Source organism: Lampris incognitus, chromosome 6, assembly GCF_029633865.1.
Source record: "Lampris incognitus isolate fLamInc1 chromosome 6, fLamInc1.hap2, whole genome shotgun sequence".
NCBI classification, from domain to species: domain Eukaryota; kingdom Metazoa; phylum Chordata; class Actinopteri; order Lampriformes; family Lampridae; genus Lampris; species Lampris incognitus.
Genome location: NC_079216.1, coordinates 7,120,259 through 7,145,955, shown reverse-complemented (window position 1 = coordinate 7,145,955; position 25,697 = coordinate 7,120,259). Strand labels below are relative to the sequence as shown.

At 47.7% G+C, this 25,697-nt stretch overlaps 1 protein-coding gene across 1 annotated transcript in view; it reads right to left on the bottom strand.

The window, feature by feature from the left end:
• Window positions 1-25,361, bottom strand: part of tubgcp6 (tubulin, gamma complex associated protein 6) — a 32,426-nt gene extending 7,065 nt beyond the window's left edge. The window contains exons 1-18 of the mRNA XM_056281925.1: window positions 25,057-25,361; window positions 23,044-23,861; window positions 21,265-21,428; window positions 17,903-18,116; window positions 17,354-17,512; window positions 17,084-17,205; window positions 16,176-16,239; window positions 13,877-13,986; window positions 12,657-12,748; window positions 10,619-10,758; window positions 8,599-8,748; window positions 7,681-7,762; window positions 6,826-6,914; window positions 6,453-6,568; window positions 5,391-5,529; window positions 3,399-3,500; window positions 1,673-3,248; window positions 629-778 (exon numbers count right to left, since the gene is read on the bottom strand). Coding sequence (XP_056137900.1) covers window positions 629-778; window positions 1,673-3,248; window positions 3,399-3,500; window positions 5,391-5,529; window positions 6,453-6,568; window positions 6,826-6,914; window positions 7,681-7,762; window positions 8,599-8,748; window positions 10,619-10,758; window positions 12,657-12,748; window positions 13,877-13,986; window positions 16,176-16,239; window positions 17,084-17,205; window positions 17,354-17,512; window positions 17,903-18,116; window positions 21,265-21,428; window positions 23,044-23,832 — 4,258 coding nt within the window. The 5' untranslated portion in view covers window positions 23,833-23,861; window positions 25,057-25,361. The remainder of the gene's footprint in view (window positions 1-628; window positions 779-1,672; window positions 3,249-3,398; window positions 3,501-5,390; window positions 5,530-6,452; window positions 6,569-6,825; window positions 6,915-7,680; window positions 7,763-8,598; window positions 8,749-10,618; window positions 10,759-12,656; window positions 12,749-13,876; window positions 13,987-16,175; window positions 16,240-17,083; window positions 17,206-17,353; window positions 17,513-17,902; window positions 18,117-21,264; window positions 21,429-23,043; window positions 23,862-25,056) is intronic.
• Between the last annotated feature and the right edge of the window lie 336 nt (window positions 25,362-25,697).

The window sequence follows — 25,697 nt, the reverse complement described above, 5'->3', positions numbered from 1 at the left end:
TTAAACCCACCCTAGCTGTGTAGCTAGGAGCAGTGGGCAGCTGCCGTGCAGCGCCCGGGGACCAACTCCAGTTCGTCTTGCCATGCCTTGCTCAGGGGCACCAACAGGAGTATTAACCCTAACATGCATGCCTTTTTGATGGTGGGGGAAACCGGAGCACCTGGAGAAAACCCACCGCAGACACGGGGGGGAGAACACGCAAACTCCACACAGAGGACGACCTGGGATGACCACCAAGGCTGGACAACCCCGGGGTTTGAACCCAGGACCTTCTTGCTGTGAGGCGACGGCACTAACCACTGCGCCACCCAAACTAAAATATTTCAAACTATTGGAAATAATTTGAAAGAATATCTGCACAGGCTTGTGTTAAACTCAACTGTCTTTATCTTGCAGACAGTGTTGCACATTTCAAAGCTTCTCAAGTAAAGGAAGACAAGATAAGTCAAGCTCACCTCGTGGTGCAGATATTTTAACAGATTTGTCTCACACGCCTCTACCAAGGACAAGTTAAGGACGGTGGTGCTGACTACACAACTAGCTCAGTGTGGACAAAGACCTACTCTGTTCTTTTCCACACAACAGGACCAGCTCCTCCTCGGCAGGCTGAATACGTAGCCGGACTCACCCAGGAGGTTGTAGGAGTCTTCGTAGTGTTCCACCTGGTACTGCGCAGCCAGGCAGAGGAGATATTCTTGCTCAGACTTTTCTCCAGAGGAAAGACCCAGGCCGGCTGCCCAGGACCCCTCGCCCAGCTGCTGCTGCTCACCAGGGCTTCCTGATTTAGAAACCGGAGAGGGGGCGGAATAGAGAATATTCATGCTGAGGTCAAGAAACTGCAATAACTCTTCTTTAAACACCAAATATAAAGTGAATGATGATAAAAACGTCAGTATACATCTTCAATCACACAGCTGGCCAGAGGTTTTCAGACTTAACTCTGCACCAGTTCATCAAATGTGCCGACATTTCACACAAAGCGTTGAACGATCAGACAAGAGGTGCCAGTAAAATGCAATGAGCCTGTGAACCTGGCAATTTAACTTTTTTTTATATAATTCTTCTTAAATTTTGATGAATAAAGATTACAATAGTTGATATGATTTTTTTTGGTTTGCGGTTTATAATTTTGTAAGTTTGTGTGATTTCTTGGAATTCGGACATTATCATAATAATGATGATAATAATAATAATGGGTTTCATTTATATACCGCTTTCTCTAGACACCCAAAGCGCTTCACAGTGATGGGGGGGGGGATCACCTCAACCATGACTGATGTGTAGCACCCAACTGGGTGATGCACGGCAGCCATTTTGCACCAGAACGCTCAGCTTGAGGTGGAGAGGGAGGAATCACTGAGACGATGATTAAGTGGCCAGATGGAGAGAGCCAGGTTGGGAAATTTGCCAGGACACCAGGGGGGCCCCCTATTCTTTGCGATAAGTGCCAAAGGATCTTTAATGACCACAGTGAGCCAGGACCTCGGTTTAACGTCTCATCTGAAGGACGGCATCTCCTACGGCACTGTGTCCCTGTCACTGCACTGTGGCATTGGGATTTATCGTAACGATATATCAGAATTCACTCCACTGCGAAGTAATATGGCTCACAGAAAAGACTTCAGATGAAAAATGTATAAAGAAGTATACTGGTGTAGCATGTAATTACTACCTTGACTGTCTTGGTTGTCCTTGGGTCTCTGCTGGTCTTTGCTCCCTTTCCCCTTCACAACACACCCGACCCCAAGTGAGGAATCTGACGAGTGGCCATAAGCACTTCCTGGAAGGGTCAAAGGAAGAGGCGCTGCCCCCGGCACCACACATCCTGAACCCAACGTGGAGTCAGAAGAGTGGCCGTAAGCACTGCCCGGTAAAGGTGATGGGAGTGGTTCAGTTCCAGAAACCACGCACCCAGTGCCTAATGAGGAGTCTGAAGAGTGGCCGTGGGTGCTCCCCGGCAGCGGAGGAGGCTGAGGTTTGATTTCCAAGACCATGCAGCCAACGCCTAGGGTCGAGTCAGACGAGTGGCCGTAAGCACTTCCAGGGAGAGGGGATAAGGCGGCTTTGGTACCGGAAACCACACACCCTACCTGGAGGGTGCAGTCGGACACGTGACCGTGCTTATTCCACCGGGGCTGCAAATTGGGCACGTCGGACACAAACTCACCCACTTTGATGTTAGCGTCAGAAGAGTGGCCGTGGATATTCGGAGAAGGCACAAGAGTGGTGCCCTCTGGTATGAAGTCGCCGACCTTTATGTGCGAATCAGAGGAGTGACCATGGATGTTTGGTGCAACTTGGGGTGCGACGACATCTGAAACTAGCTCTCCCACCTTGAAGTGTGCATCAGAGGCGTGGCCATGAGTGCTTGGCGTGGGTAAAGGTGCAACCACGTCAGATACGAGTTCCCCAACTTTGATGTGAGAGTCTGAAGGGTGAGCATGAGTCTTTGTCTCAAGGGGCTCAGCCACAACAGAGTCAGAGGGGGTAGTGAGGGTCCTGAGATCTGCTTGCTCTGGTAAAGAGGACGATGAAGCTTCCACTGGTGGATTACAACGCAACCTCTCAACTACGCTGACTTTTTCTACAAGCTCAGGAGAGTTGGTTTCTTCCGTGTTTGCTTCTTCCACATTGTCAGTAGCTTCTGTTTTAGCCTCTGTTGTTGATACAGATGCCTCTTGCTTGCTGTCTGTCATTGCATCACTCCCATCTACAAACTGGACAGAGCCCTGTGTGTCATGTCCATTTCCCTTCACTTTGGGTGTATCAAGGGGCACCTCTGGGGTATCCTGGCCTGCGGGACGGCTGGAATTTGAGGATGGACCCCCGGGGTCAGCTCCGGAGAGGATCTCCGGAAACCCATACTCTGCCATGGAAACATGAGAGGGAGAAAGGTGGGGGACTTCTGGCTGGACTGCAGGTCCCCAGCGAGGCCTGGGCTGAGCTGTGCCTTGGCCGACAATTCCCTCCAGTGGACTGAAGGGGGCACTGAAGTCATAGTCTACTGGCTGAGGTTTGGGAGGTGCCTCTAGTAGGTCAGAGCCGATCTCCAGCAGGGCCCGGTCAACCTGCTGGCTGTCAGGGGGTTTTGGTGGCTTGGGGAGAAAATCGTTGACATCCACATCCTCAGAGATGAGGGTGGGGTCTAACGTGAAGGCGGGGGAGGGATCTCGACAGGGCAACACCACAGCGGACTCCAGGGTCTGCTCCTCTGACTGATATCCAGGTGGCTCGTGGGAAGGAGATTCCTATTAAATTTAAAAGAAAAAAAAAAGAGATGATGAGCTGTGGTTGTGCATGACATACTTTAAATAAATACACAATCAGGAGAGGATAAGTTTAACAACATGGAGTTAACAACATTGTGTTGACTACTAAATACTAGAAACGTGTCCTACCTGTACTGGCAGCAGTGCGGTCTGCTGTTGTGTCACCAGAAGAGGGGGTAATGCTTCAGTGGGAGGTCTCTCCTGGCCTAAGGGACCTTTTTCCAGCAAGGCCTGAGAATCAGTCAGAGAAAGAACTTCATTGATATTCACTTTCACATAGCGCTGGATGATACTGGCAAAAATCACAAATCTAAATATTTTGGACTCAATTGCCCTTGTTATTTTACTATTAACCTGAGAGCCCACAGTCACTTTTCACTACATGGATACCTTGGTTCACAGTATAATGACAATTAACTTGAATTGACTGAATACCCTCCCAAAAAAAATCAATAATGAGAAGATATTGTGGGGATGACTCTCAGTATTTTCTACATGCAAAAAAAATGTTGATAAATGGTCATTAGTAATATGGACATGATGACCCAGCAGGTAGAGACATGCATTGTTCATCCCACTCGGCTAAAACAGTCAAATAAGTTCAGAAAATGTCACTTTATTGCAATGCAGCCTTTAAGACCAGGGAATGACATCATTTAAGTTATAATCACCATATTACCGCAGCCACAATCCCACAACACAACCTAGTTTCATATAACCATACAGATATTATATTGATATATGCCTAGCTCACATTTCATAAAATGCACTCTTAGAGCTCAAGTAAAGCACTTCTTTATCTCTTTTATTTTTATAAGCATATTTGAACATCTTTTATTTAGTAAGCAAGCACATATGTGCATAAAAATCTTTGCAAAAAAACCCATGTTGTAAGTTCTCTGAATGGAACGATACTGGACAGATTATCCCATCCTACCTGCACCTTACAAGGGCTGCAACTAACAATGATTTTCATGATCCATTAATCATTTATTCTATAAGACGTCAAAAACAGTAGCAAATGCCCATTACAACTGCAAGTCTGTTCTAATCTTATTTAACTCTTAATTAAATAAGTTATATCTTTACCATCAGATACTGCAGGATCAGTATCTAAAACACGGGTTCGACCATGTGTTTTTTGGCTGTAGGAAAATTGCTCTGGGCAATCCATTTCATTTCAAATGAACCTCTGGGATTAAGAGTGGTCAAACAGGGGGTCGTCCCGGTGGCATGGCGGTCTATTCCATTGCCTACCAACACTTGGTCGGGCGCCCCTACAGACACAATTGGCCGTGTCTGCGGGTGGGAAGCCGGATGTGGGTATGTGTCCTGCTCGCTGCACTAGCGCCTCCTCTGGTCGGTTGGGGGCGCCTGTTCGGGGGAACTGGGGGGAATAGCGGGATCCTCCCACGCGCTACGTCCCCCTGGTGAAACTCTTCACTGTCAGGTGAAAAGAAGCGGCTAGCGACTCCACATGTATCGGAGGAGGCATGTGGTAGGCTGCAGCCTCCCCGGATGGGCAGAGGGGGTCGAGCAGCGACTGAGATGGCTCAGAAAATAGGGTAATTGGCCACATACAATTGGTGAAAAAAAAAGGGGAGGGGGGAGTGGTCAAACAGCATGAGGTGATGTTATAGTAAAATTTAATTGGCAAGTTAAACAAAAACAGTGATCTTCCGGATCACAGCTTTCAACATGACTATACCAAAAACTGTGAATGGCTCCTACACTCAGTAACTGGAGAGACTGACCACTGGAAACCGCTCAAGAGGCCGATGTTTCTTAAACTCTAAGCAGCTGGATAGCTCAGGTCGTAATAACGCCAGAGATCGGGGGTTCAAACCCCGGTTGGGCTGAATCTCCAATAAGAGTCTGTGGCTTAGACTCCTAACACTATACAAGCCAACTACCTCTCAGACGTACGACGATAAAAGCGTCTGCTAAATGAAAATAAACTCTGTTCATTATTGGGGGTTTAATAATGATGCCGTGCCTCCGCTGAAAAACAGCATCATAAAAATAGGACTATAACAGTAAGACTCGTGATAATGAGGTTATCAATCAGCTTGACTGACTCGTGCGTTTGCTTGTTTGCTTCATGTTACATTTGCCACTAACCTCAATCTGGCACTTGTCCTGCATTAGAAACTGAGCTCGGGCTTCATCGAGTCTCATTCGCTGCACCCTCCACATGGCCCGCCTCTCTCTGCGAGCAGCCTCCTCTGACAGACGGCTGTACTGAGCAATCAGCTCCTTCCTACAAACGGAGGGAGAATTACACGTTAACTTGAGAATGTACTAGTCAAGGGCATCCAGGTAGCATGGCGGTCTATTCTGTTGCCTACCAACACGGGGATTGCCGGTTCGAATCCCCGTGTTACTTCTGGCTTAGTCAGGCGTCCCTCCAGACACAATTGGCCGTGTTTGTGGATGGGAAGTCAGATGTGGGTATGTTTCCTGGTCGCTGCACTAACGCCTGCTCTGGTCAGTCAGGCTGCCTGTTCAGGGGGGAGGGGGAATGGCGAAACTCCTCATTGTCAGGTGAAAAGAAGCGGCTGGCGACACCGCATGTTTCGGAAGAGGCATGTGGTAGTCTGCAGCCCTCCCCGGATCAGCAGAGGGGGTGGAGCAGCGACCGGGACGGCTCGTAAGAGCGAGGTAATTGGCCGGATACCACTGGAGAGAAAAAGGGGGGGGAGGGGGTAGAATGTACTGGTCACACTGCATAAGCAGCTTGTCAGATACGGTCTGTCCACGACACCGCCATTTGTGTCAGAACAGCTTTTGTTTTTAAATGTACAGGCAAGAGAGAAAAACTGAAAGGTTCAAGAAAGCTTCACCAGGAACAGTTATGGAACTGACCATATGGTGAAACCCCCCCCCTTTTTTTTCTTTTTTTTTTTACAAAGAGACCTATAGACAAACTTATTGTAGAAAACCAAGCTTGGTGACTGAAACATGCGACTCATCATCCGAAGACAACCGGATCAATTTTCAGTGACAAGTCAGAATATTGCCAAATTGCTTTGAATAGTCCCGATTTGAATACCCACATTTTTTTATTTCTCTGCAAATGGTGAGGCAGTGTCATCTCTGGAATGATAAACAAAGAGAGACAGAGAGAGAGAGAAAGAGAGAGAGAGAGAGAGTGTATGTTGTGTGTGTGTTGGTGGTCCAGACCTGGCTCTCTGTTCCAGCTGTTCCTCCAGGGCTTGTAGTCTCTTCTCTCTGTCCCTCAGCTCCCTGGCAAAGCTGAAATCCTCCTCCTCCTCTTTCCTCTTGGCTGTACTTCTCCACTGGTACCAAAAATGCACACACTTGTTATAGATTTCAGCTTAAAAACCGGTCCAAAGATGAAAAAACAACAACAACACAAAACAAAAAACGGACGTGGTTGGAATTTGTGGTTCCATGTCTTTGTGTGCAACACTTAAGCATTTCCTCAAATTCCAGAGCTGATGGAGTTTCAATGCGTTTCAAGACTCGTATTTTTGAATGCAAAAATAGAGGAGACTGAAAAAAAAAATCTACTGTCACACACACACACACAAACCTCTTGTGCTTGCTCAAGGTGCTGTTTGATTTCCTCAAAGCGCTTTCTCTTCTTGGCTTCCTCAACCAGACGTTGGGACACCTGACGCCCTGCAGGGGGCGAGAGAGGACAGCAGGCTGCTTAGCCCACCCACGCACACACACACACACAGGCCCAGAACACAACCGACTCACAGCCACAGGAACATCATCATCTGGCCCAACACTAACACACATGCATATGTATGTACCCGTACCAGCAGAGCGGCGCTCCCTCCCCGTCTCCGAGACACATCTTGTGATGTGATAAATTACACGAGGAGTTGCTAAACTATGTGAGTGATGATTACCTTTCACATCCTGCGGTGTTGGAAGGCCGTTTAAGGTTTCCCTAGCTACCACAAACCCCATGCATCTCCTCCTCACTCCCTTTCAGTCACTCCATTTTGTCCATTTTTCTCTCTCTCTCTCATCCATTTTTATCTCATCCATCGCTCTCTTCCTCATTCTTATCTCGCTCTCATCTCCCTCTCCCCCTCTCATTGCTGTCCTCCATTTCTCTTCTTCCTTCATATCGCTTTCATCTCTCTCCTCTCTCTTGTCTCTCTCTGTGACTCCCTCTATTTCTCCTTCAAATCTCTCTCGAGAGGATTGAAACAACTTCAAGGAGGCAGAAGATCCAGAAGCTTTACCGGGTAAAAACCATATCTGAGCTCTGGGCTAAAACGGTAAAACCAGTGGGAGGTGTATGTACTTGTAGATTTGCCACAGTGTGTGTGTGTGTGTGAGAATATGAATGAGAGAGCAAGCGAGAGAGAGAGAGAGAGAGAGAGAGAGCGAGAGAGAGAGAGAGAGAGAGAGAGAGAGTATCGCTCACCACGGATGCTCTCCAGTGTCTTGGCTGCCGACTCTCTGACCTGATTGATCAGCTCCTGGCGTGCGCGCTCCGTGCGCAAGGCCTGACAAAGGACACACAGAACATCATTAACAAAGATCTATCTGCCTGTACTCCAGCTTACCTCCTCCCAGTCAGCCCTGCTACCTGCTCGCTCCACCCACAGCAAGCCGCAGCACAGGGACTGTGACACTAAATCATTCCTGCACGCAGGCCGCCTCAGATGATAGCGCATCAATTTTACCCATTCGCCACCGAAACTCTCTGGACATGGGGCAGTTAAAGTCCCAGCCATTGACTGAGTTGTGCAGGAAACAATCCTTCACGTGTAAAGATTGTTTCCTTAAAAAAAAAGGTGCCATGTGAAATAGTCCAGATTTCTTGAGGCATAATGTGACTAGTAAATATCAGCAGGGGTTGCTGGGTGGTACTAATTGGAACAAAGTAAATAACTTCACGGATTCCCAATCACCATATTCCTGCATTCAGAAACACAGGAACCGGGCAGGCTTGGTCGTTTTTGTTATTTGACACCCCAGCGCCCCAAAAAGACTTTGCTCAGGCTCATACGTAGTCCTCAAAGCTCGTACGTAGTCCTCAGCAAGGTTTGCAGCAATCACAGCAAACTGATATCTACCGAGGGTGTTCGAAAACTGCAGATGTCAGCAAACATGTTGTTTATGAGCTACCTTTTAATGAATTTGATGTCTTGCATACTTTGATTTGTTTTTGTTATTCACACCGCTAAATGCTAGAAGCCAGAATTTAAGGTGAATTAGCTTCAGAAGTGTCAATATCTTACCATCTATGTCAAAGATGAGCACTGCTGTTGAGCCGAGCCTGATAAAAACAGAATCTTAAAGGAATCTGTTGGACGCAGCTAGGTGTGTGCCACAGTACCTGCTCCTCTTTGCTGATGGCGCTGTGCTTGGCAATCCTCTCCATGCGCCCTCGGTACACAGCACAGTCCCTCTCAATCTCCTCCACCTCCTGCAAGGAGAACGTGACGGCGATGCGTGGCACTGGCAGCTCCGACCAGCAGATATAGTGCTGCAGAGACACCGGAGACAGGAAGTCAGGAGTTAGTGCCACTAATATAGGCGGACAGGACTCAGTGTAACTCATCTGTTTGTCAGATTAACATGAATCATTCCCAAAAACTCATACTCCCAGGAATACATTAGGTTAAACTGCCTTTGACTATGGTGGGCCACACTAGGAACAGAAGAGGGTACAGTGGACATCCTTGCTGCCCAAACAGTTCAATGCATACTGATTTTGGCTGAGGCCCAAGCGTTAACATCCTGGCTTCAAATCCAGCCCAGGGCTATAACCGCCCCTGGAAAAAAAAAACCATTTGGCAGAATCTGGGTTTTAGCAGTTGATATATCCTACTGTATATATCAAGGCAACCATGACTACGTGCCATTTCTGCCTGTTAGCCAACACAGTTTCACTTCTTTTGAAACTCACTGCTACCTGCCCTTTTCTTTCACATTTGGCTGCTACAATGAAAACATAATGTAGCGAATTCAGGGGGGCAGCCCGGGAACCGCTGCAGCCAGGACGCGAACCCGGGTCTCCCGCACCACAGGCGACTGCGTTAACCCGCCGACTAAAGGGTCCGACCTGTTAGCCAAGGGCTAGCGAGTCTATTTATCCATGCACGTTACACCGACCCCCCCTCCTTCGGGAAGACATCACCACAGGAGACATGATCTTCTCAGAATGAAGACATAAAACACACCACCATGGGAGACATAAAACACACCACCACGGGAGACATTATTCTCTCGGAGAAGTCCCGCTGTGTTGGCCATCAAAACTAGCCGCTCCAAAGGCATTAATGATTTTGGAGTGGCTCAAGGACATTAATGATTACCCACAAGCAGCCAGGATCATTAACACACTGTGTGCCCCCTCCACGGTCATGCCCATCCACCTACCCTCTAACCCCCCCATCAGTACTGGTCACTCGTTGACAGACACCAGCTGTCAACATTTAACTGAAATGGCACTTGAATTTTGTTTTGTTCTCTCTGTTTGTATGTTTTCAGAGAGTTTCTAGATGTATATGATTTTGTCTATTCTGTTGTACTGCTGTGGGCCGGGAGAAACATCGTTTTTATTTATGTGCACAGGTACATAATGAACAAGGCTCAGCGTTTTCGGTTTTTACCGATTTTCACCGAATAATATCCAGATTTTTTTAAAAGGAGCAGATCGGTTTAAACCGATTTTCACCCGGATTTTATATTTACACGGATCCGAAAGTTGTTCCTGCTCGTGTGAGGTTATGTAACAGTGTCCTCTTGTGGCGAAATTCGGCATGCTGGATGGCTTTGAAAAATAAAAACCGAAAACGCTGAGCCTTGATAATGAAATATCAATAAACTAAATCTTGAATCTCGAATTTGGATACTTGTGTTTTGGGATCCCCCCCCCTCCTTTTCCTCCCCAGTTGTACATTGCAAATTACCCCACTCTTCCGAGCCGTCCCGGTCGCTGCTCCACCCACTCTGCCGATCCGGGGAGGGCTGCAGACTACCACATGCCTCCTCCGAAACATGTGGAGTCGCCAGCTGCTTCTTTTCACCTGACAGTGAGGAGTTTCACCAGGGGGATGTAGCGCGTGGAAGGATCATGGTATTCCCCCCAGTTTCCCCTCCGCCCTGAACAGGTGCCCCGACCGACCAGAGGAGGCGCTATTGCAGTGACCAGGACACACACCAACATCCGGCTTCCCACCCGCAGACACAGCCAATTGTGTCTGTAGGGATGCCCGACCAAGCCGGAGGTAACACGGGGATTCGAACCGGCGAGCCCCGTGTCGGTAGGCAACGGAATAGACCGCTACACCACCCAGACGACCAGGATTGTACCTTAAAAAAAGAAAAAAGAGAAAAGGGTAGAGCCTAACCTGTGGGCAGCAGATCTTGAGCAAGTTGATGGTCTTGCCGCAGACATAAACATCATTGGCGATGTGTCTCAGGAAGACAGGAACGCAGTCCTCCACATCCTTCGAGATCAGGGTGTAGCCTTGCACCCAGAAGTGCTTGTCTGCACAGAGTCAAACAATATGTCACGAGGTTTTTCCATTTCAGGTTTTATAGATAGCCTGGCAAGTTTACACATTTTAAGAATTTGTCTTTGTGGGACGCTCAACCTAAAGACATGAACACAAAAAAATAGACATATGGACAAGACGGATGACTTAAAACATCTTTAAGTCGTCCATCACCACTGGCTGGCAGCCAGCAGAATTCACAGCACACAAAATGCATTACAGGATTAGCGGTTTAGTATTGGGGTGACACTCCTGGCTTATCGCGGGGCTCCAAACTTTACCACCACTTCAGCAACACAACAAAACCCCAGCCGCTTAGGTTAACACTCGAAAACCGCCGGCGCTTAGCTCGGCGATCCTGCGCACAAGGCAATGGGAGGATACAAACACGCCGGGCTTCTCCGGCTCTTTAGAGAGAGAGCCCGCGGCGTGCCAGGAAAGCTTAGCCGCTGATTGCCTCCTTGGCTGACAAAGACTTGGAGGGGAACAGAGACATTTACGTGTCCTCCAAAAGGCAGGAGCAGGAGTGCGGAGGTTCACTGCAGGAGTTGATGAGGTGTAGCCGATGAGCAAATGAACCCCCGAGCCAGACAAAGCATACGTGCTGTTTTGACCTTGAATGGGGGGGGGTTGCATAATGTACAATATTTGTACAGGCTCTAACAATGTCCTGTAATAGAAGTATTTCTGGAGGACGGCCGGGGAGCAGACATTTAACCCGGACGGCGTGGGCCTTTTCTTTTGTTTGGGCTTTGCTTTATTCAGCTTGCCGAGTCTCCCTTCGGTGGATTTGTATCCACGTCTGAACCCCGGCTGCAGCTATTATGGAGGAGGGGATCTACATGTTAAGCAGTGGGGTGGGCTTCTGTGACAACACCAACTAGATCGACCCTGAAGATAAAATCCGACAGGCCTCGTATGACAAGCTGAGCTGGGCAAAAAAAAAAACAAACTTTTTCCTCCCTAATTGTACTTGGCCAATTACCCTATTTTCCGAGCTGCCCCGGTCGCTGCTCCACCCCCTCTGCCGATCCAGGGAGGGCTGCAGACTACCACGTGCCTCCTCCCATACACGTGGAGTCACCAGCTGCTTCTTTTCACCTGACAGTGAGCCAGGGGGACGTAGTGCGTGGGAGGACCACGCGATTCCCCCTCCCCCCCAAACAGGTGCCCCAACCGACCAGAGGAGGCGCTAGCGCAGTGACCAGGACACATACCCACATCCGGCTTCCTGTCCGCAGACACGGCCAATCGTGTCTGTAGGGACGCCCGACCAAGCCGGAGGTAACACGGGGATTCAAACCGGCGATCCCGTGTTGGTAGGCAACAGAATAGACCGCCGCGCCACCCAGACGCCCAGGGAGTCAGCTCTCTTGAGGCAGGGAAGGGTGGAAGTGTCCTTCAGCCACACGAGCGCCGTTTCCTCCCGCCTCGACTCTGAACTTCTCTTAAGGAATCAAGTCAGTAACAACACCACAAAACACCAAACAAACAAAAACACACTACTGCAGCCAGTCAAAGGGTTGATATAGTAAGTGAAAACCTTGTTATTTCTCAAAACACTAAACTTGACAAACCCGCAAAAGAGTGAGACCAGAAGTAAACTAGAAGTATTTGGTGACAGATCAGATAATGTCTTACTTATTCCGGTTTTTTTCATCTGTGGCTCTAGCGCAAAAAAGTAAAAATAAAATACAACCCCACGACTGATGGACTTTTCATCGGAGTATTATTCAACTGCACAGAGTTCTGTGTAAACTCAAGGACAAATCCAACAATGCTGCAGACTCCAGAGAGAGACTTGTTTCTGGGGGCTTTTCTTTTTCAAGACTCAGTCCATAAAGAAACCGTGTGTGTGTGTGTGTGTGTATGTGTGTGTGTGTGCACTCACCTCTGTAGCCGAGATACTCCTCATTGACCTGGATCATGAATTCTCCATACACGTCTCGGAACACGCCGCTGTACACCCAGTCAGACACAAACCTGCGAAGGACACATGAAGTGAAACATCGGTACACAGTGTACACACACCACACAAACACACACACCACACAAACACACATGGAGCAAAACCACCGAATCCAAACCAAATAAAGCCACCGTTTTGATGAAGTACAACCACATGTTGCAAACAAAGACGTGAAGGGACAGACCAAGTGATTGACACCCTGTCTGTCCATTCATCCATCCATGATCCCAACCGCTTATCCTGCTCTCAGGGTCGCGGGGATGCTGGAGCCTATCCCAGCAAGCATTGGGCGGCAGGCGGGGAGACACCCTGGACAGGCCGCCAGGCCATCACAGAGCCGATTCACCTGACCTACAGGTCTTTGGACTGTGGGAGGAAACCGGAGCCCCCGGAGGAAACCCACGCAGACACGGGGAGAACATGCAAACTCCACACAGAGGACGACCCCCAAGGTTGGACTACCCCGGGGCTCGAACCCAGGACCTTCTTACTGTGAGGTGACCGCGCTAACCACTGTGCCACTGTGCCGCCCAAATATATAAAATAAATAAAACCACAGTTTGGATAAAGTACAATCACAGACTTGTTGCAAGCAAAGATGTGAAGGGAGAGATCTTAAAGATTAAAAAGTACTTTAAAAACATTAATTTTCTTTTCAATATTTGACACATTTGGACTTCTTTCCTAACGTCAATATTTAAAATCCCATCAGTAGGGGGTGCAAACGCGTAATGGGCACCCATTCTATAAAGACTACTGAGTACAATTTTATCTTCAATTCTGTTTCAGACACAAAGGGCCATTCCCATTGACCACACTCCATCTGCACTTGAACACTTGGGCACTTAACGTGTGCATTCACCTGCTTAGCACAAGTGTGAAAGTGCTTCCTGTTTCTCCAGGAGCCAAAGCACAGTGCACTCAACGTGCACTTTATCTGCTCTTAACAGACGACGGCTGTTAAACTTAAATTAAAAATGGGAGAACTGCTGCTGAGCAGTATCTGGCAACGTGTCCATGACCCATAATGCACCATGTTGGTAGAGTTGTGATGCTAAGTGCCAAGTGTTCCAGGTGCGGCTCACATGTGGAGACTGGGGCGGGCCCAAACTCTTGACGGTGTGAGGCTGCCGGTTACTGACCTTGTGTACGGCTCACAACTGCTTTTGAGCAGCGATAGCAGGACCGGGTAGTTCTCATTGCTGCAGTTGCTCTGGGCTTCATTGTAGAGGTAAGACAGCAGCTTAACACCCTAAGGAGAGCCACACAGCACCGTACCGTTAATCCCACCACACAGACCAGATGCTACATTTGTCACAGTGGTACCACTTTTTGCTTCCCTCAAAATGCCTCTGTGTGTAATAATCGGGCTTTCGGGGGGTCCGGGTAGCGTAGCGGTCTATTCCGTTGCCTACCAACACGGGGATCGCCAGTACGAATCCCTGTGTTAGTTCTGGCTTGGTCGGGCATCCCTAGACACAATTGGCCGTGTCTGCAGGTGGGAAGCCGGACGTGGGTATGTGTCCTGGTCGCTGCACTAGCGCCTCCTCCAGTCGGTCGGGGCGCCTGTTCGGGGGGGAAAATGGCGTGATCCTCCCATGTGCTACGTCCCCCTAGGGAAACTCCTCACTGTCAGGTGAAAAGAAGCAGCTGGCGACTCCACATGTATGGGAGGAGGCATGTGGTAGTCTGCAGTGGAGCAGCGACCAGGACGGCTTGGAAGAGTGGGGTAATTGGCCAGATACAATTGGGGAGGAAAAAAAAAAATATATATATAGACAGACAGATCTATCTATCTATCTATCTATCTATCTATCTAATCTATATATATATATATATATATATATATATATAGACACACACACACACACACACACACACACACACACACACATCAGCTTTCCTGAGGCATTACGCAACTAGAAAATACCAGCAGGGGTTGTTGCATGGCAGTGACCAAAACAAAGTAGATGATTCTCAGCCCACACCTTCCAGATTTACGCATCCAAAAACACAGGAGCAGGGCCGGACAAGTTTATTTTGTCGACCGATGCGTTGCGCCCCAAAAGCATTAGCTAGCGTTTGATGTCCTTGGAAAACTATGAAGTCATTGGTCACATGGACCCGATGTCTACTTGGGGCGTTGCATCGTGGCCGATGTTGGCAAACTTGCGGTGTGTCCACTACCTTTCCATTTGTATTTGCTCACCTTGCTTGCTTTGACTTGTTGTTGTTATTCACGTCGAGGTGAGGATTCAAGCAGTTACACATCAATAACGTTACTACCAGGGACGCACCAACACACATACTGGTACTGCATATCAGGCCAACACTAGGGAGAGGGACATTTTACCTAACTACCACAGGCCCTAAGTAACATGTCGTGAATAAAAGCAGAGTTGCTTGATTTACTGCATTTTTAGCATATTGGAAGCCTGTATTTATTTAATGGTAGAAAAAAATTATCCTGGCTCAATTATTTTCCCCACTGACCCCAAGCTAATGGTCTCGTCTGCACTCTTCAGCAACGGTAATGGATTGAACTCGGTAGCGGCTGATGCTTAAATATTTGAACTCGGAATCATTATCAACAGCGGAAGAAGCGATATCGGCGCATCCCTACTTAATCAGTTTGGAACTGGTATTACAGCATTTTACCAATAGAGGGAGACGCTCGCCCTCATTACTACTACTACTACTTTGGGCTGCTCCCGTTAGGGGTCGCCACAGCGGATCATCCGTTTCCATTTCTTCCTGTCTTCTGCATCTTCCTCTGTCACACCAGCCAGCTCCTTCGCCCAACAGTAGCATAGTTTCCACCGGCACCCTGCTGGTCAACAGTACCGGCGGCGGTCATTGGCAACCCGGGCCTCGACCAATCCCGTATGGAAATCTTATTTATGATCCGCATATTTGATTTGGCAAAGATTTTACGCCAGATGCTCTTCCTGACGCAACCCTCCCCATTTATCCGGGCTTGGGACCGGCACTAAGAACGCACTGGACTCGCCCTCATTATTGTGCACCGCAAATCCTTCGCCATCACGTTACCCAACTCTCAAAGTTTGAAAACCATACTGCTCGGGGAAGACGGAAATCCACCGGTGGTTATGTTGCCATTTGATAGCGGCATCGTGTGGTTGGACGGGGACACCAACTCTTCAACCCAATCGTTGATGTTGGTTCAGCATGTGAACACGCTCTCTAGTGTGTTTACTCATTTAACCTAATCACAAAATGCTCTTATTGCTGGCGCGATAAAATATGCTTGTAGCAGGAGATTTCCAGTGGTCTTGAATACCACCGGTGCTACTCTAATATCATGTACTGCTGAACCCCCCCCCCCACACACACACACACACACACACACACCGCAACACGCTTGCAAGAGACAGTCCCGGTGGAAGACACATTTTGGTCTGCTTATAAAAGACTACTTACCACAGGGAAGGTGGTCTGGCCCACACCCGAAGGCCCGTCTACGCAGCACAGCTCAGAGAGGTATCTGAGATGAAACACCACACGGATTCTTAAGTCTCTTTGTTCTCAGTAAGAGTACACAACTTATGACACAACTAATGATTTAACGTTTGGTTCGAGGAGGAGGGAATTAACACTAACCAAATACTTGGAAATTATGACAACGACTGATAACTTGATTTACCAGATGAGCCACTTTGGCACATGGCAGTCATAATTCATAGCTGTATTAAAATAAACTGGGTGATGAAAAATCGTAAATAAAATCAAAATTGCTAGTGGATTTTGGACTCCATTAAACACTGGTTGTTGAAAAAATTCAGTTTCTTGCTGTGAAATTTTCCAATAGTGTGCTCTCAATCAAAATCATCAGGATGTGGCATCCAGGTGGCGTGGCGGTCTATTCCATTGCCTACAAACACAGGGATCGCCGGTTCGAATCCCTGTGTTACCTCCGGCTTGGTCGAGCATCCCTACAGACAATTGGCTGTGTCTGTGGGGGGGAAGCCGGATGTGGGTATGTGTCCTGGTCGCTGCACTAGCGCCTCCTCTGGTCAGTTGGGGCACCTGTTCAGGGGTGAGGGGGAACAGGGGGGAATAGCAAGATCCTCCCACGTGTTACATCTCCCTGGTGAAACTCCTCACTGTCAGGTGAAAAGAAGCAGCTGGCGACTCCACATGTATCGCAGGAGGCATGTGGTAGTCTGCAGCCCTTCCTGGATTGTCAGAGGGTGGTGGAGCAGCGACTGGGATGGCTCGGAAGAGTGGGGTAATTGTACGGATAGAATTGGGGAGAAAAAAAAAGGGGGGGGGGATGCCAAAAAAAAATCATCAGGGTGTAGCAGTCAGAGCAGAGGGGGGGTCCTCACCTGAGTTGCCGGCCCACTTTGCGGAAAAGGAAGCCAATGGTCAGCAGGCTGAGGGTGGGTGGCGTGCTAAGGACACACGCCCTGTAGTAATGAAGGTACTTCCGCAATCCACCTGTAAAAGCCTTCAGAGAAACGCAACACTTTTCAGATTTCCCCTCATAACTTTTTTTTTATCCATCCATGCTTTAAGAACACTGCTGACATTAACAATGGATGAGACTTTAACCCAGCAGAACGGATGACGGTCCCTTGATGATCACATGCCCTTACCTGGAAGACTAGGCCCCTCTTGTTAGTACTCTGCAGAGAGAAGCGACTGAGCCTCAGGTAATGGGTGCCGTATTGAGCTAGCTCTCCCAGGAGACGAGACACACTTTCTGGGGAGGCGCCCGACACACATACATCTGGCCTAACGTCAAACTGCAGACACTGGGGAGGAGAGCACAAAACCATCATCCCCCGTGTTGACGATAAGAATCAGCTAATGAGAGCAGCAAGAGGGACTGAAGCAGAACAACAACAACCTTAACTGTCTTTATGGAGAATAAAAGGACACTTTCCAAAGAGGAAATGCTAAAACAAGAAAATGTTACCCTAAGCTCTCACCTGTATAGATTGCATGTCTCTCTTTTGTTTGCATTTTTCCAACATTTTACATCATCACTGCTATAAACCACTTGTGTTTTATCACTGGGCAAATTAAATTACAAAAATTATATACACATGTATATATGTGGATATGTGCTACACACCTTAGATTAAGATCAATTACATTATAACACATTTGGGAGGTGTTTAAACAAGAATAATGGAATGTACCTGGTTGAGGGGGAAGGTAGTGGATGCGACTCCAATCAATACATTTAGGAGGTCTGTTACCAGCTGGTTCTGGGAGTCCACAGGAAGGGGCAGCAGAGGAGAGGGGGTAGCAGTGCTTACTACCCTCATCTCCCCCTCCCACAGTCGATAGAGCTGATCAAAGGCCTCCCTGCCGCCCTCTGTTAGGTAGCGGGGCTCCCTCTTGCCTGGCGGACTGGTGGGTGAAACATGGAAGCATATGATGTCATACCTGAGTTCAGCTCACTAACTACAGGAAACCCTCCCCCCACACTGTAGAGAACCTTCAACTAGCTGATGACTTGAATGTGTTTTACTGCAGGTCTTATCAGCCCACTTTCACACCCCTCATCCACCTCAACTCAAGACACCACACAACCAACTGCACCCCCTGCTATCATCCCTCCTCTCCCCGACTCCCCACCGGCACTGGCAGTCTGTGAAAAGGATGTGTGTCAGCTCTTCCAGAGACAGAAGATCAGGAAGGCATCAGGCCCAGACAGCGTGTCACCCTCCTGTCTGAAAGTCTGCACAGACCAGCTGCCCCCCCCCCATCTTCACAAGGATCTTCAACAGATCACTGGAGCTGTGTGAAGTCCCCTCCTGTTTCAAACACTCCATTATCATCCGAGTCCCCAATAAACCCTCCATCACAGGACTGAATGACTACAGGCCTATTGCCCTGACGTCTGTGGTCACGAAGTCCTTCGAGAGACTGGTGTTGAACCACCTTGAAGGACATCACAGGTCCCCTGCTGGACCCTCTGCAGTTTGCCTACCTGGCAAACAGGTCAGTGGATGATGCAGTCAACATTGGACTGCAGTACATCCTGCAACACCTCGACTTCCCAGGGACGCAAGGACCCTGTTTGTGGACTTCAGTTTGGCATTCCAACACCATCATCCCAGAAGTCCTACTCACCAAACTCACCCAGCTCACTGTGCCTGCCCCCACCTGTCAGTGGATAAAAAACTTCCTGATAGACAAGACGCAGCAGGTGAAGCTGGGGAAAATCACATCCAGCACCCAAACAATCAGCACTGGCGGCCCCCAGGGATGTGTGCTCTCCCCTCTGCTCTTCTCCCTCTACACAAATGACTGCACTTCAGGAGACCTGTCTGTTAAACTCCTGAAGTTTGCAGACGACACAACAATCATCAGCCTCATTTGGGACAGTGATGAGTCTGCATATAGACGGGAAGTTGATCAGCTGGCCCTCTGGTGCAGTCATAACAGCATGGAGCTGAACACGCTCAAAACTGTAGAGATGACAGTGGGAGGAGCCCCTCTACACTGCCCCCCTCGCCATACTCAACAGCACCATGTCTGCTGTGGAAACCTTCAGGTTTCTGGGATCCACAATCCCCCAGGACCTGTAGTGGGCATCCAACACAGGCACAATCATCAAAAAGGCCCAGCAGAGGATGTGCTTTCTGCGCCAGATCAGGAAGTTCAACCTGCCTCAGGAACTGCTGATTCAGTTCTACTCTGCAATAATCCAGTCTGTTCTCTGCACATCCATCACCGTCTGGTTTGGCTTGGCCACCAAACAGGGCAGAAACAGACTACAATGGACAGTCAAGCATGCAGAGAAATACAGTGGTGCTAACCTGCCCTCCACTCAGGACTTGCATATCTCCAGAGTCAGGAAATGGGCAGGCAACATCATTGCGGACCCATCACACCCTGGTCACAACCTGTTCTAGTTCCTCCCCTCTCATAGGCGCTACAGAGCACCGTACCCCAAAACAACCACACACAAGAACAGTTCCTTTCCACAGGCTGTCACTCTAAACCAGGGGTTTTCAAAGTGTGAGGCGCGCCTCCCCTTGGGGGCGCCAGAGAGCTTCAGGGGAGGCGCAGCGCGAGGAAAAAAAACGTGAAGAAAAGGTAACCGTAAACATCTAGCTAAATTTAGTTAACTTCAGCAATGCTTGGAGCAAAATGGATCGATTTTTAGTAACATTACCTACAACATTTGAAAATGTTTGAAAAAGATGTTTAAAATGTTTAAAAAGATGTTCAAAACCTTTATGTTTTAAACATCTTTTTAAAATTTTTTAAAGATAAAGATGTTTAAAAATGGTTGAAAAAGATGTTTAAAAAAAATAAAAGATCATCTTCAAAGATATATCATTTATTGTTGAAACCCGTTTTTATACCTGAGTGGAACATACATTATAGCAACAACAATAATAGTAGTAATAGCAATAATAATGGGGGGGGGGGGACTGTTTTTATGTTCTCTGAGGGGAGGCTCACTTTCCTACACTTTGAGAACCCCTGCTCTAAACAATGAAACAGTCATACAGTGTCTGAAAAAAATCTCAGTGCAATATACCTGTAACACTGAACATCCACTGTAACTACAAATAGTAAATTATTTTATATATATATAAAACCTGTAGTTTAAACAGTTTTAACATATCATTGTTGAAAATAAATCTAAGCACACTGTATACACTGTATACGTCCATATTCTGTCATGTCCACCTACCTCATGTATATTAACATATTTATTACAGCACCTTTGAACTCTGCACCACTGCACTATTGTCTTCCTGTTATAATGGTTATAATGTCATTTTTTTAACAATATACATCTATGTCTGTACATAGCAGATACATTTTTATGTTTACCTAATTGACTTTGTTTTAGCTGTATATCTATTCGGTGTAAGTACATGGAAAGCAAAGGAGGAACCGGAGTCAACTTCCCTGTATGTGTAGGTCTACACATACTTGGCCAAATAAATAGATTCTGATTCTAAACACATAAGAATTTTATAAACAGCTCTTTGGCTGGATCCTGAAGACACGATCAAATTCATCCATCCGTCCATTGTCTATAACCACTTAATTCATTTCAGCTTTGTGGAGACTGGCGCCTATCCAAGCAGACACTGGGCCAGAAGGCTGGGAGGCGCTAGACAGGTTGGCAATCAATAAGAGGACCAACATAAAAAAATTACTCAAAAAATATTATTACTAATTATTAATTAATGAGCAATTTAGAGCTTACAGTTCCCCTAACATTCATGTCTTGGGGGGGGGGGGGGACACTGGAACAACCAGATGAAGCCCACATGAACTAAAGGAGAACATGCCAACCACTAACAGGAAGGCTGGGATCAAACCTTGGACATGTTGCGAGGCAACAGTGCTAACCACTAAGCCACCGTGTTGTCCATCATGGCAGTATCTAATAAATTTATAAATCTTCTAAATTTATGTTTTGAAAATTGATTATGAGCTCCTTACAATCAGCAGACTACCCACGTAAGTGCTGAAAAAATTGTGATGTTCTAAATTTTTTCTCAACCACTCCTGAGAGATTCCTTACCAGCCAACAGACTCCCAGCAGCGACGTCTTCCGGGCTCAAAGGTGCGAAGGGCCTCCCAGATATCGAACTCGGGAGTGGGACTGGGCTCTGACTGAGAGTCTGGGGTCAAATTAGAGGCTGACTGGAAGCCCTCATCCTCAGACTGGTCCAAACATGGGGGGACCTGCCAAAATGTCCAACATGATGCTTTATTTAGTAAAATATATCAGTATAGGAATATATGTATTTGCGAAGTAAATGTTCACATAACAAGAAATTGACTTAATGGGGTGGGCACTTGTAAACCTGGAGGTAACATAAGACTATGAAGGTAAGATACACCGAAGAGCCAAAACATTATGACCACTCACAGGAGAACCAAATAACGTAGAATCATCCCCAAACAAGGGCACATGTCAAGGTCTAGGTAATTAGATGGTAAGTGAACAATTGGTTCTCATAGTCAATGTGTTGGATGCTGGAAAAATGGGCAGGAGTAAAGACCTGAGTGACTTTGACAAGGGCCTAATTATAATGGTCAAACAACTGGGTCAGAGCATCTCTGAAACGGCAAGGCTTGGGGGGGCTGCCGATCAGCAGTGGCGAGTACCTACTGACAGTGGTCCGAGGAGGGGGCAAACCACAAACTGGCAACAGGATGTTCGGTGCCCATGGCTCATCGATGCACAAGGGCGAAGGCGATCCCGTCTGCTCCAAACTGACAGAAGGTCTACTGTGGCACAAGTCACAGAAAGTTTTAATGATGGTTACGGGAGGAATGTGTCACAACACAGTGCATCGCACCCTGTTGCACATGGGGCTGTGTATCTGCAGACTGGTCAGAGTGCCCATGATGACCCCCTGTCCACCATCGAAAGTGCCTACAATGGACACATGAGCGTCGGAAATGGACTGGTCCGATGAGTCCTCTTTTCTTTTAGATCACGTGTGCAGTGAATGTGTGCGCTGTTTACCTGGGGAAGTGATGGCACTAGGATGCATTGTGGAAAGACAACAAGCCGGTAGAGGCAGTGCGATGCTCTGTGCAAAGTTCTGCTGGGAAACCCTAGGTCCGGCCATTCATGTGGATGTCAATTTGACACATGCCACCTACCTAAATATCGTTGCAGACCAGGTGCACCCCTTCATGGCAACGGTATTCCCTGATGGCAGTGACCTTTCAGCTGGATAATGCACCCTGCCACACTGCACACATTGTTTGGGAATAGCTTGAGGAACATGATGGAGTGTTCAAGGTGTTGCCCTGGCCTCCAAATTCTCCAGATCTGAATCCGATTCAGCATCTGTGGAATATGCTGGACCGACAAGTCCGATCCATGGCAGTTCTACCTCTTAACTTACAGGACTTAAAGGATCTGCTGCTAATGTTCTGGTGCCAGATACCCCAGGACACCTTCAGGGGTCTTGTAGCGTGCACTCCTCGGTGGGTCGGCACTGTTTTGGCAGCACATTGGGGACCAACAGCATATTAGGCAGGTGGTCATAATGTTTTGGCTCACACACACACACACACACACACACACACACACACACACACACACACACACACACACACACACACACACACACACACACACACACACACACTTGGGTCATTTGGGATTCCTACAAGTCAATCATTTAAATTTACATTGGTAATGACCTATGTTCAATTGGTTTGATAAAACTCAATTTAACAAGATTATTTACACCAAGTGAGCAGGTATGGCTGTAAAAGGAACTCAAAATTAATAACAAGCATTAGCATTAAAAAAACAGCTGTAGCAGGAGTCTCCTACCTTGATGGCCAGTCCAGTGACATCTGCATTACTGGGAACAGGAGGCAGACCCAGCTTGATGTCCAGGTCTGATGTACGAGTATGTTGTAGTGCTCCAAACAGCGAGAGTCGAGTCTCTTTCTCAAACCTCTCCTCCACTATTGACTGGGTCCTCAAAGCCAGCAGTCCTGTGCCAGGAAGGCCGTCCATGAGCCCAAGGGTCCCACATAAACCTCCTAGTGACCTCCACTCCTCCCCACACACCAGGCTCCAAGCTCGGGCCTCCAGCCTCTGCAGGTCCTTACTCTGATAGCCCCCCAGAGGAGGCCTGCGCAGCACAGGTCTCTCTCGCCTCATGTAGTCCTGACTGAACGAGGTGGTCGGTGGTGGCGCTGAGCCAGCCAGCTGTACCAAGAGCTCCAGGACCAAGTCCACCTCCTTAAGACCTGAGGCTGTTCCTTCAGGCAGCTGCCCCAGCTTATCCTCCAAGCTCTCTGCTTCCTCCTGACACCCTGCCACACGTAAATCAAAAGATATCATTAACACTTTGTTTCTGGGCGGGGTGGTTGCTGTGGCACTTGGTGCTGAGGTTGATCCCTTGGAGGCGCCATCTTGGAAGAGTTTGGACAGCAAAGCACCGTAGGCACGTTTTTTAAGGGCTCGGCGGACGCTCTCTCTTGAAACTCCCCCAAGCGCCTGGCGTTTCCATGACACCCCAGAGAGGCTGCAGTCACACAGGGCACCCAGCAGCTCAGTGATGCTGCTGCTGTTGCAGATGGATGAGAAGGGATGATTGGGGTGTGAGAACATAATGGCAGCAGGGTTGCTGTTGCTTCTACCTGCAAGTTTTAAAAGAATTAGGTTAGACATTTCAACATGGAAACGGGCAGAATGTGTCTCTACATTTTATGCTCTAGCTACAAGATTAAACTCACAACTAGGCTAGCGTGACAGCGCCAGGTAGTCAACTAATCCTTACTACCTGACCTCTTACAAAGAATATGCTGCAATTATAAGTGAATGAGTGGGTTCAAGACCCATCATGGCTTATGTTAGAATGTGCAAGCCGTGCTTAAAGAGAGCTGGGTTAAGAGTTCCAGAATCACAGGTTTGAGTCCCACCCAAAAAAAGAACTGGGTTAATGTCAAATAGGCAGGATTCCTAGCCCCAGATGAGAGCAGCATCTACCTACTGAGAACACCTGCTCGGCCAGATGTTTTTTGTTTTGTCTTTCTGTCATTACCTTCTTTTTATTTGATCACCTTCACTTTATGTGAAGCGCACTGCACTTTAACGTAGATTTTTGTAAATTAAACGTACATTTTATACATTATCACACTGCTGCCCTGTGCACATCTGTTTGCACCTACAATACTTGCACCATACAAATACATAATATAAACTCAGCACAAAAAGTAAGGAAATGTGTGTTTGGTAGATTATGTCTTTGTTGTAACAATGCTTCTTGGCAATAAATCTGATATCAGGCAGCTGATGGGCAGCACCTGGGGTAGCAGAAGCTCAAAACAAGAGTCAGTAGCAACAGCAAAATAAGCTGTTTGGCATTGGCAGAGAAGATTTGGCAAATTTTTCATGGGCGCAACCCACATACTCAGCTGTGCTGCTCATCCCACAGATGCATGTTCCTTACACATGTGGCGCCATTTAAAAGGGAAATAAACAGGCTGTCCAACGGTGTAAGATTTATTGCCAAGAAGCATTGTTACAACAAAGAAATAACCTACCAAACACACATTTCCTTACTTTCTGTGCCAAGTATATACTAAAGTGTCGCTAGTATGAGCAGTCAGGAGCATTAGTGGCAGTTTTTCCTTGCACCTGCTTTTCACCTGCAAGACCAAACGTGTATTAGACTGAGATGCAATGCCGCGTTGTGCTGTGAGCAATAATAAGAGTTGAGTACCACTACTACTAATGATAATAATGACGTGTGATTGGCTGAACGATAGGGTCCTAGGCTAGGGGCCCCAACATCCGTGTGATAAGCCGTTGTCGTTGTTGTATCATGCTTACCTTGAAAATGCAGATCTCCCCATCAGCCGCAGCCTGGACCAGCACGCAGCCCCATCTGACAGGCTTCCACACATGCTAACGCTAACGTGAAATAGCTAGCATCCGCTAACGGCGGCTAAAACAGCTGCCTCGGTAACCCGGCTAGCGCGGGGGAAACTCCCAGAGTACGTTTCCAACTCATCCGCCGTCGCATATCCAGCGTGTGCTATAAAACATGATGTGACGTAAAAGACATTTCATTCATCTTCAAGTCCCTGCTGCCTGGCTGAGAGACAACAATAATAAGAATTAACCGCTTCTTCTATCGTTCCGCCGCTTCCGCTTCTTCTTCGGCTTCTTTTTTAAGCTTACGATTTGACGCACTACCGCCACCAACTGGCTGAGAGACGACAATAATAAGAATTAACCGCTTCTTCTATCGTTCCGCCGCTTCCGCTTCTTCTTCTTCTTCGGCTGCTTTTTTAAGCTTACGATTTGACGCACTACCGCCACCAGCTGGAATGGTGAGTGGAACAGAATTTCTATTTACTAAAAAACAAAAATAAACTCACGACTTCTAAATTAAACCAGTTATTTCTCAGGTTTCTGGGAGGGGACTAAACGCCCCTCCCAGCAGCTGCTGCACACCTTCCTCCAGAAAC